General features: G+C 40.9%; 1 protein-coding gene across 4 annotated transcripts in view; it reads right to left on the bottom strand.

The window, feature by feature from the left end:
- The window catches only part of DDX31 (DEAD-box helicase 31), a 65,526-nt gene extending 50,282 nt beyond the window's left edge, over nucleotides 1-15,244 (bottom strand). For 2 of the 4 annotated variants that reach the window (XM_024210403.2, XM_024210405.2), the window contains exons 1-11: nucleotides 14,983-15,244; nucleotides 11,924-12,177; nucleotides 10,831-10,906; nucleotides 10,118-10,161; nucleotides 9,577-9,647; nucleotides 9,410-9,474; nucleotides 8,003-8,047; nucleotides 6,493-6,534; nucleotides 4,351-4,415; nucleotides 636-755; nucleotides 142-248 (exon numbers count right to left, since the gene is read on the bottom strand). In XM_024210403.2, the coding sequence (XP_024066171.2) occupies nucleotides 142-248; nucleotides 636-755; nucleotides 4,351-4,415; nucleotides 6,493-6,534; nucleotides 8,003-8,047; nucleotides 9,410-9,474; nucleotides 9,577-9,647; nucleotides 10,118-10,161; nucleotides 10,831-10,906; nucleotides 11,924-12,177; nucleotides 14,983-15,096 (1,003 nt within the window). In that variant the 5' untranslated portion in view covers nucleotides 15,097-15,244. The remainder of the gene's footprint in view (nucleotides 1-141; nucleotides 249-635; nucleotides 756-4,350; nucleotides 4,416-6,492; nucleotides 6,535-8,002; nucleotides 8,048-9,409; nucleotides 9,475-9,576; nucleotides 9,648-10,117; nucleotides 10,162-10,830; nucleotides 10,907-11,923; nucleotides 12,178-14,982) is intronic. The other 2 variants (XM_024210407.2, XM_024210404.2) reach the window with 2 other exon arrangements.
- Between the last annotated feature and the right edge of the window lie 1,101 nt (nucleotides 15,245-16,345).

The raw sequence follows: 16,345 nt of genomic DNA on the forward strand, positions 1-16,345 counted from the left end.
CTGGAACAATTTATATAGTGGGGATGCTGAGAGCCATTGAACCAAACTGTAAACCTGGTCTATGATGGAAACCACTTCAAGCCAGGGGGTGCAGTAGCACCCCCAGCACCCTTAATTCCAGCAACTATGTCTATAACTTACCTTCTGTGAGCGTGGCTGAGAGTAGGACATTCTGCCGCTTCTCGCTCTCTGCATTTAAAGCATTGAGTATCACGGTCACATCCTTCTCAAAGCCCATGTCCAGGATCCTGCAAAGAAGATGGAGACCACAGAAGACATTATGGGAAGCTAGAGGAAAAGAGAAGGAAGAGAAGGCTCAAGGCTACATGAGCCAATTAGGAATATAGATGTGCCATAGTGGATTAGACAAGTGGCCTATCTAGTCCCGTATCCCATCTCAAACAGTGGCCAGCACCAGATGTGTCAGAAGGTGCAAGAATCCCTGTAATGGACAATTGTAGAATAACCTGCCCAGAGGGGAAATATCATCCAAACCCCAGGCACTTAGTGGTTGGTTTCTGCCCTGGAGCATGACGGTTTAGATCTCTTATTTTTAAAATATTGAATACATTATCTAATGTAGCTGTAGAGGTTCTCGTTATCCATGTCAAATGTCTAAGCACTTAAAAGTTTACCTGTCGGCCTCATCCATAATCAGCCACTGAATACAACGGAAGTGAATGCACTTTGTGGACTTGATGTGATCAACCAGGCGGCCAGGAGTTGAAATGAGGATATTTATTCCTTTACGTAATCTGTTTAGATTAAATTAAATAAAGAGTTCACAGTTTATCCTTCATCTGATAATAGCAGTGATCTGGATTTGGGAACTGGAGCCCACAGAATACAGGGGAGAAATCCCATCCCCACTAGAGTCAATGTCAGAACTCCCATTGACTTCAGTAGGGCCAGGATTTCACTCTAGTTCTTTAAAGAGAAGCTGCTTCACACAGCTAAAAAGCAACCAAGGACGACTCATCCCTAGTTTGCAAGAGATGCATCTGAGTTTTCAGCTTTACCCTGCAGAAGTTCCCATTCTTGCACAGCAGCATGTGTATTATCATATCATAGCTCACCTTGCTCTTCAGGTTATCTACTACACTAGCTCTTCATTTCCAATCATTAATACAAATAATACGTGGCGCTAATATGGAGCTTTCTATCTTCAAAATGCTGTACAAATACAGCTAACTAATGCAACCCCCTGCGAGATAGGTCAATATTTTAAACTCCATTTTACACAAGAAGGGTTAAATAACTTTCCTAAGGCCACAAAGTGAGCCAATGTCAGAGATTAAAACACAGGCATTCCTGGCTCTCAATGATAAATGCAGGGGGGTTTCCTACGTCAGTGATAAATTTAGATAACGGGGGTTTGAGGCTATTATGAGCATAAATATATGTGCGCACACACACAATTTGCTTATATATAAACAACAATATAAAAATATCCACACACACCCTATATCAGGGTGGACTGATTTAAATCATCACAGTTAATCATGACTTAAATCAGCAAGCAGGAAACCTAAATTTTAAGAATTGATTTTAAAGCTTTTCTTGCATTTGTACTTTTTAGTTATTTTCCTTAACAAAACAAACAAACAAAAAAAGAGTTCATTCTCACTGGTTGGTAACGATTAAAATATCTTGATTTTGCAACTAAATATAGCTTTTACACTAAATTTGGTACTTGTTTTTGCTAACCAGGAGGATACACTATCTCTATATACATTTACTTTAGCAATTTTATAGTTGGACATACATTTCATTGAATTTTACATGGTTTATTATGTTAGCTAATGGGGAGTGATGCATTTCTTATTTACTAGATGATAATTTGTGATTTTTTCAAGCCACACTTGGATGGAAACTGGAATTCAATTAAAATTACACAAAACCAGCATTTTAAAATTGTGCTGGATGCATAAGAAAAAAAAGCAAGTTTATCAGAACAAGCTCTGCCTTTAAAACTGGTTTCTTAAACAAAGGAAATATTAACTGTAGTTAGTGAACTGATGGATTATTTCTGATCAGCATAGGCCAGATTTTCAAAGGTATGTAGGCACTGTAACGGGGCATGCTCTGTCCCCGTACTCTGATGCCCCAGAAACTTCTCAGACTCTGTCCAATAAGAGGCAACTTCATATGATTCATTTACATTCCCATCATCAACGCCAATACAGTCTTGTGCAGCAAATTATTTATAGCGCTTCGCCACCTTTAGCCCTTTCCCACAGGGCTAGAAAGGAACAGAGCTCTCCCTTATTGAGCTCTCGGAACACTCCAGGCTCAGGTAGCCCAGGTCCTCTCTCCACTACTTCCTCCCTATGTCTTTCTTATACCCCTCAGCTGATGGGCAATTGGTTCATCAGCCTTCTCAATTTGATCTGCTAATTAGCTTGCATATCCCCAGTCAGCCTTGTGGAGGGGAGAAGGGCTGATTGGTACATAAGTGATCAGAGTGCTGGCTCATCTGTTAGCTTCCAGCACTGTCAAAAGCACCTAAAGATGCAGATAGGTGCATAGTGGGATTTTCAAAAGTGCCAACACAGTTTGGGCACCTAACTCCCATTGAAATCAATGGGAGTAAAGAGAATCAGCCCCCAGCCTGCTTAGGTACTTCTGAAAACCCCAAAAAGGCACTTATCAGCATCATTAAGGCCAAAAGTATAACTGGGTTCAAAAAAGAATTAGGTAAGTTCCTAGAGGATAAGTCCATCAATGGCTATTAACCAAGATGGCTAAGCCTCTGACTGCCAGATGCTGGGACTGGATGACAGGGGATAGATCATTCAGTAATTGCCCTGTTCTGTTCATTCCCTCTGAATGAGCAGTGGCATTGGTCACTGTCAGAAGACAGGATACTGGGCTAGATGGACCACTGGTCTGACCCAGGATGGCCGTTCTTATGTAATACCTTTGAACATCTGGCACCAAATCCTTCAGATGTTTAGAATTAGTAGACCTCTTTGTCTTCCACCTGCTTTTTATTCATAGATTGGAGGAGAAAACCAGCTTTCCTGCCTTTTCAACTCCCAATCAGCTTCCCAACTTTGAATGAACTAATTCAAATGAAGAAAACATTCCCTCTGCACATGCTACTTAAACTGAAACCAAAAGTAATTAAGGCAAAAGCTTTTCCGCACAACGCAAACTGCAAATACTTCCATTTGGAAAAAATGTAAATACCAGCATTTGCTTATTAGAAAGACGGACAATAATACAGATACTTAATGTAGAACATGACTATGACATTTATAAGCTTGAGTGGACCACAAAAAATTAAATGCATTTTGTTCTTGATTTTATATATAATTTAAAAAGCAGTATTAACTCACTCAGAGTTGAGGAGGACTCAGTGAAGCTGCATATTTTTTAAATGTTAAATTATTTTAATAGCTTACAGCAAATTTAATTGTAGCTGGTTCATTAAAAAAATTTTTTAATTTTTAAAAAAAGCCAGTTTTGATTTTTAACCACACAGGGTGTACATGTATATATTAGAGCTGGTTAAAAAAAATTTCCAATGGAAAGGATTTTCATTGGAAAATATCTTTTCATCTAACTCAAAACTTTCTGTGGGAAAGGGTTGATTTTTGAGGAAATTTTGAAAACAAATTGAAATGAAAAGTTTTGATAATGCTGAAAAGTTCCATTTTGACTTTTTCATAACGGAACACTTCAATTTTTTGTTTCAAAACAAAAAGTTGTTTTGAAATCTATTTTACATGATAAATTACAACATAAAACTAAAAAATCAAGTCAAAATCAAAATAAAACTTTGATCCAAAACAAAAAACATTCAAAAATTGTTTTGCAGAATATTTAGAAAGTCTTTGGTTTGGTTCCGATTCAGAACTAAAACAAATTCCAAAATCATGGAATTTCCCACAAAATGGAAGTGTTGGTTCCCGCACAGCTTTTATATATGTAATATCCACTCATGCAAGAACACTGTTTAGGATTATTTGCTTACAATTAAATAAAAAGGGCGAGATTTTAACAGTAGGGGGAAAAAACCCGCTGTTCTCCCCATGACAAATACACTCCTGTTGCAGACAGCACTGTAGACTAAGCAAATATAGGTGTTTGTCAGAGGAAGAAAAACACTGACATGGACAGGGATCATCTCATCAGAAGGCTCATCAACATTTGAAAACTAGAGCTAACTGAGGGAGGCGAATGCTCCCTGCTGACCCAGTCACTAGTTCTGTGTAAGATCTGGGGAGTTCACCGCTTGATCAAGCCACAAGCATCTCTCCCAGTAAAAAGGTATTCTCACCAATAGAAACAGATGAAAGAATACAAGTAGAACCCAAATATAATTTTAAGAAGTTGGCTTCCTACCTGGCTTTTTCAGACTTCCTCTTTTCTCCCCCCATTAGCACGCCAGGCACAATCCAGGTAAATGGCTACAGTGGGGGTAAACCAAGACCTATATGAAGTAGTCTTAAGAAGAGGGCTGATACTAATCCAAAACTGACTTTTCTTGACATAAAGATAGGCAACTCAGGTTTATAGCTGTGCTTCTGATTTGATCTAACAGATACAGCCCACATGCACTGTACCACCTGCAGCTAAATATTAGTGGTAAATTTAACTCTAGCTATTTAACTTGCTTCTAATGTTGTTTGGGAAGATGGAAATACAATCATTTTTGCATCGCTTCCAATAATATAATAAGTCTCCCCCTCCTCTCTGTGTAACCTAAATGATCAAAGACAATTTGCAATTCTATTTCTTTCTGTTGCCTTTTAAGCAAAATCTTCCAATAGCCAAGCAAAATATAAAGAAACATAATAAAGATCCTTTATATAGGTTTGTTACTGGGCTAATAAAGGCTCCCAAGGTGAAATACCAGCCCCACTGAAGTCAATAGGAGTTCTGTCATTGACTTCAATGGGGTCCTAATCTCCAGCAGAATCGAGCGTAGCCCTGTTTTTAACAGAGGAAAACAAAATATGCACACCGTCCACCTCATTCAAGAGGGGGCGTGGAAGATAGATGGAACATAAGTTTTAACATTGTACATACATATCTTGTAGTTAATTAAAGGCCAGAACACTGCTCAGCTCGTTACATGCCATGTAGCAATATAAGAACTGCCCTAATGGAGCGGGTCATTGGACCATCTAGTCCAGCATACCATCTCCAATAATTTATTACATTCAAACTTATAATAAATAAATAAATAATATTTTAAAAGGAGTGTATCCAACGTTCTAGGTGCCCTAACAAACACAATAAAATCCCAGCAGCATTAATCATTTCAACAGGAATTCAGCCAGCCCCTTACAGAAATGCCTTTCCACCCCTTCCATCATTATGGGAAGCCCTTCCAAAAACCCGATCAAACAAATTAGTTATACCAGAAAATGTAGGCCTCACCAACACTACAAATTTTACCACACTGGACCATCATACTATAACAAAGCAGTGGCCCGGATTGTATTTTAACAAGGTTTAGTCTTGCTTGTATGGCTATTACCTGTCACACACAAGAAAGAAGAAAATAAAAGAGCGCAAGCCCAATTCCCCCCCACCCGCCCGTTGAAATGTCACCTTTAACTGCTCTAGATCTTGATGGAACACAATTGGCCAATGTTAAAAAGAAGATTTGAATTTAATATCAAAGATCTTCTAATGATGACATCTAATTACAAAGAAAAATGACTAAAATATTTTTAAAATGTCTTTAATATAATTAAAAAAAAACCACCTTGACAGTAGGGTGATGGGGTAGGACTTGGGGAATCAGCTGGCTGTTTGAATGCATGGGAAGGCAGAGACTAAGGCCTAGAGCTTGCAAATGCTTATTCACAGGCTTAGCTTTACCACTGGCCGTAGTCCCATTGAAATCAATGGAACTACTCATGGAAGTAAAGTTCAACATATGTTTGCAGGACCATGGCCTAAAGCTGTTGTGAGGGTCGTTCTATTATTCTTATCATCATTTTCTTTGGGTTAATTTAACCAAATTAAAAAAAAAAAATGTACCAACATAGCACTTTGCAAGTCTCCAATTTCCCCACACATTCAAGTGGCTATTTGATTCCCTGAGGCCTATTTTACTACATCAATCTGAGTCCAGTGGCATCTGTCCCCGTAAGAGTTCCCATTCAGAGCCATGGAAATTCTGCAGCAGTGGCAGGCATCTCTAAAAACAAAACATTGCAAAAAATCTATTTTTAATATCTATTACTCTTCTTTAACAAATACGTATGTAGCTCCCTAGGGTATTATAATGAATCACCACAGCAGTCACTGAATAGTTGAAAACATCCAATAGGAAAAAATCAAGCTTCAATGCGCTGGGCTTTCCCTTGAATGCTAAAAATAAAGTGAACTGGTTTTATTCTTGATTTTAAGGACCAGAAATCCTGTTAGGTACTGAGTCCCCTCAACTCCCTGTTGCGCTGAGGGGAAGTGACGGTGCTTAGCATCTCATAGCAAAAGGAGTGAGGAGGAAATAAAGAATGAAATCCTTACCTTCAGCAATTTCTGGACTGTATCAAAGCTCTGTAGGGCTAGCTGCAGATATCAACAGATGAAAACAAAGTTTTATGGAAGTCTGACACGTCTGTATTAGAAGGATAGCGTCACGCAATTTAGATCAAATTTTTATTTTTTCTGCAGACTCTTAAAAACTGGTGATGTATGTTATTAGAATTCTAAATATCTTTATTAAATAAAAAAATATATATACACCCCACCCAGTATCCTATCAATTAAATAGTCAACAACAAAAGAAGAAACCTCTATTAGCTTTGGACCTATACAAAAACAATGTCTTGTGCTCCCTCTGCTGGTTCAAATTAATAAACACTGTTCTCAGACCTGTGCACATTTCTGTTAACATCTTCAGTGATGCTGATGCACAAGAAAGAAACTATCCAAGGCATGCTGGGTTTTCCTTCACTAAAACCAGTGTGGGATAATATGGAATCTCTTCCGGGAGAAAAGTGTTAGAGAAAGGGAGTGTAAACCATAGGTTAAAGCAGTGGACTGGCAGCCAGCACTTGTGGGTTGCAATCCCAGCACTGCCACTGACTCACTGTGCGACTGAGGACATGCCATCTGACCTTTCTGCAACTTCATTTCCCCACCTGCAAAGTGGGGATAATATCTACCTAGCTCACATTGCATATATATATGAGTGAGGCTTATTTATGCAGGTAAAATGATTTGAATTCGTCTGATGAAACATGGGCAAGTGCTAAATATTATTTATTTGCCAAACTTTCAAAGAGGCCATTACAAACTCTGGAAAGTAAAAATAATACCAATTGTAATCACAGACTAACTTTAAAAATGTGCTCAACAGCAACCCTTGAATCCATCTTATGAACATGCTTAGTATTCATGGAGCATCCTGGGGAAGCAGAAAGTTTACTGCTGTAAAAATTTAAATAGCTTCAGAGCCTTCTCCCTTCCCAGGATTGAGCTGAGATACTGCAGTGCACGTTACATAAAACGTTGTGCCCAAAACTAGTTACCTGTGATCAATTCTCCACATGGAAGTTATTAGCGTTTGATATGGAAAACATTGATCCTCTGCTCTGAAAATTGCCTTTGTAAGGCAAATAAAACAAACCAAATAGGAGTTCAGAGAACAAACCAACTCCTAGTTTGCCAGACATTCACTGATGGATTTGAAAAGGGGCTTTAAACATCAACAGGAATGTCTGTATAAATTCTTGCGTTTGCAGCTCACAAACTCTCCCTTCCTATGCTAGACAAATTTCTCCCTTCCCACGTATTAAGCCAAGGAGTTTCCAATGTTGCCAACCAATTCTTAAACACAAGGGGAAACTTGGATGTTTCTCCCCAGCTTACTGCTCACTAGCTAAGATATCTCACGAGAACGCTTGAGCTTGCCAATAGCCCAAACCTGCTCCTACTGGAATCAACGGCCAAATACTTAGGGCCTGAGAAAGTAACAGAAACCACAACAGTAAAATGCCAGCACTAACCTTAGAAAAAATGCGACTTAACTTACCTCTCTTGTTGGAACTAATATAAGTGCATAAGGCCCATCGCTGCGCTGCAAATAGAAGAGACAGAGTACCACTGAGCAGAATGCACCATGAACTCAGAGAATCATAGAAGACAGAGGTGGCTATTAGCTCATGAAATCAATCCTACTGGGATTCAAGGCAGGATTGTCCCCCTCACTGCGTTGCCCCGTCCAGTTTGAAATGACTCAAAGCAATGGAGATTCCATCACTTCCCTTAAGGCTTCTAGTGAATTTCTACTGGACGGCAGAGCTCTATTAGGAAGTTTGCCCCTGATATTCGACCTACATTCGCTTTTGCACAGTGTCATTCCATTATTCCTACTTATAATCATAAACAAATCTTTTTTCCCCTCCCTGGTGCTAACAGCCTTTAAATATTAGTAGAGGATGGTCTTCTCTTTTTTGCACTCTGAAATCCACCATGCTCATTGTGTAGCTAAGATTTTTTTATGTTACACACACCTGTTATATATGATCTATACAATTTCACGTATTATTTCTTAGTCTGCAGAAATACACTAATATTTGATGCACAGGAACAATCAGACACACAAGGGACAGATAGTGACAACCCAGGCTGTTCTGCAATTATTTCAACCCATAAAGAATTTAAGAACAAATCCCTCTTGTCACACCCTAAAGAGGCACAAAACAGGAGGACGGATCTGCAGCCCTGGGTCAACATATTGATCTGAATGGGGAGAGGCTGTTGAAATACTGTATATGGAGGCCGGGACATGAAGAGGAGAAAGCATACCAGGAACCTTTGCAAGCCTCCAGACCTCCACCCTAGTTCTGAGCCACTGCCATGCTCTGAAGCCAGCCTCCTGGCATACATTGACCACTCCCACCAGACTTTGAAAAGACATGGAGCGGGAGCTACTGCTGCTTCTAGAAATGACAACCTCCAAATGCTTTAAGCATGGTAACTCTTGATGGACTTGAGAGGGAACATGTAGGATAAAGCAGCTGTTCCCTGACTCCTCCTGCTTCAGCAACATGGAGCCAGGCTCTACTGCTGCAGAAAGGAAAGAGGTAGCTATGCCGGAGTGGTGGAGGAAATCTACCATGTAACCATCTTTCCCGCTACACAGATATTCCCCTACCCCTACTCCCCACCTTGAGATTTTGGCCCATCCACCCACCCTCTTTGCTACATTAAGTGTTGGGGCACATATAGCCCTTAATATTTTTCTTATATTGCTTTTAGATTTACAGAGTACGAGGGTCATGTAGGCCAAATTCCGAAATGTCATAACTAAATAGGGAGAGAGATTGCTTAACCATCATAACAAGAAGAGACACTACTGACCTCAGTGCACCAGCTGTAATTTATTTTTATTGCTTCGAAAATTAAAAGAGAACAGACTTATTTCTATGGTACATACCTGTATTTTTGACTTCATTCCCTGCAAGGACTGTATGAGGGGGATGCCATAGGCAAGAGTTTTACCTTAGTAAGAAAAACAACAGGTGAACGTAAGGCTTAGTTTGAGTATACGGAATCCAAACAATATTGTGCCTGAGTAAGGAACACTGTCAATTAAATACTGACCTGACCCTGTCTGGGACCTCACCAGTGCATCCTTGCCTTTTAGCAGCACAGGAATAGTTTGCTTCTGAACACTATGTAACAAATAACACAAATTAAGAACACACAAGCACCAACTCAGTCTCAAAGTATTTATAAAGATGTGAGGTTTTAAAACCCTTCAATTGTTTCAAAACCATGTTCCTGGGTTTACACAACCTGGGTGCTCTCCCGGTTATTGCTGAAAATTACTACCTCAGAAACCGGGATTCGTGAAAATAGAGCAACAGAAAAATGTTATTTATGCTAAATAGAAAAAAGGATGATTTTGTGGTTAAAGCCCAAGAGCCAGGACTCCTGGGTTCCGTTTCCAGGACTGCCAATGACTCTCTACACCAAGTTACTTTATGGCTTGATTTTTGGAGGTGCAGCACACTCACAGCTCCCGTAGACTTTCCACAGGAATTGTGGGGGCTTATGAATTAATTACGTTTGTAAAGGGCTTGGAGAGCATCCAATGGAAGGTGCTACAGAAGTGGAAAGTATTTTATACAGGTTAGTTTACCTGGTCATACTAGACATCTTCAAGACCGTGGTTATTGTGGAAATCTAAAGGGATAAATACAGTGTTAAAAGGTTTTAATGCTCTACTACTCACTTTCATGACTTTTGCAATGCAGGAGAGGGAGAAACCCCAAAGCCTGGTATTCTCTCCCTCTTTCTGATCACTAATCCAGGCAAGTGCTTGGAAAAGTTCACTGGTTCTACAAGCATTCCTGCTAGTCCCTAATCCTGGTGGGTCATGACATGCTACCAAATCATGGCCTCTGAGTGATCCTCAACATATTTTGGTCTGCAACCCACATGAAACCATGAGAGGTGTTTGGATGCAGTGGGATCGGGTGCCAGCTGGGCCTGGTGTTAGCTGAGAAAGATGGATCTGGGACTGGTGGGGGGTACGGGCTACTGGGGTTGAAATGGCAGCTGCATGTAGTGCTGATGTGGGTTGCTGATGTTGGATGGAGCACAGCTAAGGGTACTGATGGGGATGTTGATGCAAAAGCTGCCCTCAGATGGCATCATCCCTAATGAGCTAATCTGAGTCACCAGAAGCGGTTTCTACAAGGAGCATGTCTCACTTCACAGGGGGATATCCTCAAAAAGTTCATCTCCAAGTATAAAAACACAAACCCTCCCAAACAAAGACCCATTAAAAACAACTCAGTAAAACAGCCTTACACCACTACACAATGACCTTGTTGCCAGTCTAGCACTCACCAGATGGGGATGGAGGTCCAGCTGGCTGAAAGAATCTGAAGTGAAAACTTTTTCCTGCACCTGTTTCACTCCACCTCTGCAAGTTAGGGGAAATAATCCAAAGCAACGTGAGACAGTTCCAATCACCCACAGGCTATGGGCCAGATTCATAGGCGAGTCAAGCTTGGGTTCCAATGCAAAGATTGCCTGGAACAAGACATTTGCCTGGGGAAGGGACATAGTCAGGCCAGCCATGGAATGTGCTGATTCAGCACATCTCCGGGGCACCCTCCAGTGGAATCCCCCATTATCGGTGGAATCCTAATGTAATTTGCACCTTCTGGAGACAGCAAGAGTGAATCTGACTCCTTACTTAATGTTGCTTTTTCTTTACAGGGGTCCCATTAAAGCCTACTTTCACAATCCAGCACGACAACAGACAACGAAGGAAAACTACCTAGTCAGTACATTGTTAACAGCAGCCAGGGAACCCATTACAATACTCCAGCTCCTGAGGGCCTACCCCACCAAAGGGCATGGGATTCATAAAGGACAATCAAGAAATAAAACCATTTAGAGCCAGGTTAAATCCATAGGGCAAAGCGTTTAAACCAGGATGGTCTCCGTGCTACAATGTTATAAATCTAGGGAGAGGTACAGTCTATTTGAGTGGTTTGAGACCACTCTCTGTCATGGGTCTTTTGAAAATACCAACCAACCCTCAATCCAATTCTTCCACCTGCCACTTAATTCAATGACAAAACTCCTACTGACTTCAGCGGAAGCAGAATCAGGATCTTTGTCTTATTAGATCAGAGGCTCTCAGCATGGGGGTCACAACTACCCTGCCCTTCCTATTCTATTCTACATGCGTTCTTATACCTTCTCAGATTGTTAAATGGGAGAAGGAGCCTGGCTAGAACCAAGGTACATGGGTGGGGGATCCTGGTCTAGAAATGGCTGAAAACCACCATACTAGATGGATGATGAGACTGTAAGTACATAGCCAGGGAGGGGGGGGGGGGAGGACAAAGCCTCATGCTTTGTATATATAAAGGTGAGAAATCAATAGCTTTTTTGGGGGGGGGAGAGGGGGGTTGTTTGCTTAAAATACCTGTGAATTTCTGGAATCTTAGGGTTGTTTTTAAACAGACAAGACGTCTTAATGAAAGGTCTGCTGCTTAGGCTCTCATTCTGTCTGACAGTCGACTGCTTCTTCGGAGGAGATTTTGATGACAAATTTCCTTTCACGCAGATGTCAGCCTCCTTAGTGCATTTCTTGATTGGGGATACTGACAACTTGGGTTTCTGCTTTGAAGGTGTGCCTTCGTCTGCCCATTGGAGCTTCCTTTTCAGAGCTTTAGATTGCTTCAGTGTTAGCAAATAAACAGGATGGATTAGTATGTAAGGATTCACTATGCAATATTATAACCTTCCTAAGGCCCTAGAGAGTTGCATCTCTTCCTATTGGAACCTTCATGCCCATGTATAGAGAACAGGGTTTGATTTTGCAACTGGACCTGTTCACATTCTTCAGAGCAGAAACTGTAATACAAATAGTAATAATCTAAATTCTTATTTTGGTGCCCATTACTACAGTATCTGATCCATTTTCTGTAGTAACTGAACAGTACCCTCTTTAAAATATATATCATCCAAATCAATTGCTGTGCAAATCTCATGATCAGATTAAAGACCTCCATCCCTCTTTCTTTCTTTCTTTTTTTCCATGAATCCTCCTTGATTCTGACCTGTGCTTCCATCAGGCTTCAGGAATTCTGATCTCTCTATTCCTGGATCTATAGTGATCTTGATTTCTTTTGAAATTCCTTCTGCTTCCTCTGAGAAATGTTTTTGCTCACCCCATATTCCTCTGCCAATACTGAGGCACACAATTAATTTACCTTTCTTCCATCACTAAGGCCTGGGCTACACTAGCAGGGGGGGTTCGAACTAAGAAACGGAACTTCAGCTACGTTATTCGCATAGCTGAATTCGAAGTATCTTAGTTTGATTTACCTGGCCGTCCTCACGGCGGCGAGTCGACTGCCGTGACTCCCTCTCTCCTCTACTGGGAAATAACTTGCTAACTGAATCCTATAATTCCACTGATTATGTAATTTTCAAAAGTGCCTAAGTCACTTAGGTGCTTTTGAAAATTTACCCAAAATTCAACAAGTTTCAAATGATTCAAGAACAAATCATAAACTGAGAAAGCGGCGGCCTGTAGTCTGCTGAGAATCTTCCTAGCATCCGAAGTTCGAAAGGATTAAGTTACAAAGAGGCTCACACCTGCCATTTTCAAAATCATGCCCATCAGCTGATGTATTCTGTCACTTCGATATTCACAGCCAACGATCCTAATCCAAAAATCACATCTACATGGGGAGACCTTTGCACTCATGTAGAGGCACACTGACTTCAACGGGACTCAGCATGGGTGCAAATTCCATCCATGGGGGTGGAACCCAATAGACTCCAAAGCACAAGACCCAGTGCTATAAATTTTCTTGGCTGTAGATACTTATGCAGCCCTTTTGGCATTTCATTTACTGATCAAGGCCTGTCACAAGGGAATCTCTTTGCTGACTATACAATGATTAATCTATATATTAATAATATTTATGATCATTTGTTAACTATGCTTGGTACTATTCAAGACAAATGAAGACTGCAGGTACTGGGTGGTGGTGGTGGCCTGTGATATACTAGAGGTCAAACGAAATGATCTGTGGTCCCTTCTGGCCTTAAACTCTATGACTATGACAAAGTCCCTACTTTGAAGAGTTCACAAACTAAGGTTCCAATCTGGCAAAAATGTGTGCATATGCTTAGCTTTAACGCTGTGAACAGCCCCATTGAATTTAACGCGCCTAAGGCTCTGACTCTGCAATGAGCTCCTCACAGAAGGACTTCTGCATCTGCACAGAGCCAACTCAGTGGTGCTATGACCAGGCCCCTGTCCACACAGATAGATTGCAGGATCAAAGCACCAGGACAAAATCCTTCAAGTACACAGACTGTCAGGGTTGAAAGGGACCTCAGGAAGTCATCTAGTCTAGCTCCCTGCTCAGAGCAGGAACAATCCCCAGACAGATTTTTGCCCCAGATCCCCCTCAAGGATTGAACTCACAACTCTGGGTTTAGCAGGCCAATGCTCAAACCACTGAGCTATCCCTCCCCACAGTGTGGGCAGACCGCTGTATCTGTGCAGAGCCTCACAATGATGTGCCCACGCAGATCCAGCTGCAGCACTGGGGCCTAAAGAACCAATCCTGTGACCCTTTCTCATATGAGTAGTCTTTCTTCACATCAGTAGCTGTGCTAAAGACAATAGGAAGGTTTGAGTGAGTAAGCAGTGAGCATTGCAGGATCAGGCAGTTTTTATAAAGTTGGGGGCTTTTTAATTAGGCATAAGGGAAGCATACTGTTGGTACTGGTTTGTGTTAGTGAATCTCACAGAATCAAATAATATAAAATTCACCTTTGGACTGAGACCAAATATAGAAAGAGACAGACCCAAAAGCAAAATTTCTGAGAAAGTTACAAGCGATTGAAAAAAAGAAATTCATCATGAAAGTCCATATGTAACCTTAACTACAGTGCAACCTCAATTATCCAAAAATACCAGGGAGACCAAAATCTTTGAGTAATCAGTGGAAGCTGAACCAGCAAGATCCTCTAAGATCAGACTTCAACATCTACTTCTGATGTTCTTTTCCCCCAGACCATAGACACCCAAATACTGTAGCTTCCTCAAAGCTAGTTAGCTCGGCAGAATTAAACAATGAAATACCGCTCAGACACAGCACTAAAGTCCTACTGTATTTTGCTGAGCCACCTGGCCTTGGGGGAATTCACACGTGACCCCTGATTCAAACCTCACTTATCTGAACCACCCCATTCCCTGAGCCAAGATCCCATCACCCATATTAAGGATGGAGGGATTCGGGGTGCAGCGGACCTAGTTACAGAGAACTGAATTATAATTAATGCTCATTTCAAATCTTTCAAAACAAAACAAAACAAAAACCCAAGAGGGAATGATGACTTGTTGCAAAGCACAAGCCATAGCAGTTTAGGTTTATAATATTGCAGTTTAATTCTTTTCTGGAATAGTTTGGTCAAAGTTTTTTCTGTTTTTATCAGACTCGGATGAAGAACTAAACATACCCACTTGTCCTTGCCGGGCAATGGCTTGCGGAACCTCTTGTGTCCTGCAGAATGGTGGGACTCTGGGGAAGGCAGAGAACTCACGTTGAGAATCAATCCCTCATCTGCCTCCATGGCTTAATACACAGCTTTTGATGGGGGCCTTTATCTGCAATAAAACCACAGCCCTGAAGGACATTACTCCACAGAGACACCCATGCGACTGCAGAGAACTAGAAGCTCCAAGGCAGAGTTTAACTTAGCTGCAGCTAGCTACACCAGACCCCACATGTGCTACCCAGTCCCAGCTCAGTGAAGGAGGACCCCAAACATAGCTGTCTTGCAAAGTCCCCTAAACAGCAAATCGCAAAAGCACTTCTCTGGACAGATTATTGCATTTTGAGCCAACCAGCTCAGGCTCCTACATTCTTACTGAGAGAGAAAGGATTTAATTTGAAGGGCAGTGTTTAAAGTCTCTCTCTCTCTCTTTTTGCAGTACCAATAAGACATTTAAAATCTCACCCCCTTGGGCTGCTCTCAAACTGGGGGGGGAAAGTGAAGGGAGTCTCTCTTTTTTGCAAAATAAATGATTAATGGGATTCTTAAAATGTCGCTTTTACATTTGTAGAGCAAAATGCTTCTTTCCAAAGAAAGCAGCTTTAAAATTACTCTACAATCCCTATTCCAAATATTTGCCATTTTCCTACTTTATTCTTCCCCAAATCTCCCCCAATCCCATGTATTTCAGAATTAAAATGCATTTCACTGTAAATATCCATGTGTACAGCTTTCAATATCCCCAGGACAATGGGTTGGCATACAGCATAAATCCATAAGGCCACCAAGTATCTTTGGTGAGGATGGGCAGCAGGTCATGTAACTGCGCAGACCTATTGGTTGCCGTAAGGGCTGTGAGTTTGCCAGGGGCTGAGGATTCAACTGTTACAAATCCTGCATAGTTTCCACAGGCAAGCCTTTTAATTTGGATTTCACTTGGGTTCAGTGAGAACATAGTGTTTTAGTTTCATTATTATTTATTTTATTGGTCTTGCACCCAAGCGCTCCACTCATAGAGCAGGGCTCCACTGTGCAGGGTGCTGCACAGACACATAGCAAAAAGACCCTGCCTCGAGAAGATTACAATGTCACATCTTCCATGTAATAACAGTAATTACTGTCAATGTAATATGTAGAATATAGTAATATTATTTAGTATACAGCTGCATTGTATTATTATTATTGCAGGGGACTGGACTAGATGACCTCTCGCAGTCCCTTCCAGTTCTATGATTCTATGATTCTTCATTAAATCTCTGCCATCATGTCATAACACTTGTTGACATTATTGTAAATTCTTCCCTGCATCATTTTGGATGATTGTTAT

The sequence above is a fragment of the Terrapene carolina genome, unplaced genomic scaffold (assembly GCF_002925995.2).
Source record: "Terrapene carolina triunguis isolate 2854851 unplaced genomic scaffold, T_m_triunguis-2.0 Scaffold238, whole genome shotgun sequence".
NCBI lineage: Eukaryota > Metazoa > Chordata > Testudines > Emydidae > Terrapene > Terrapene triunguis.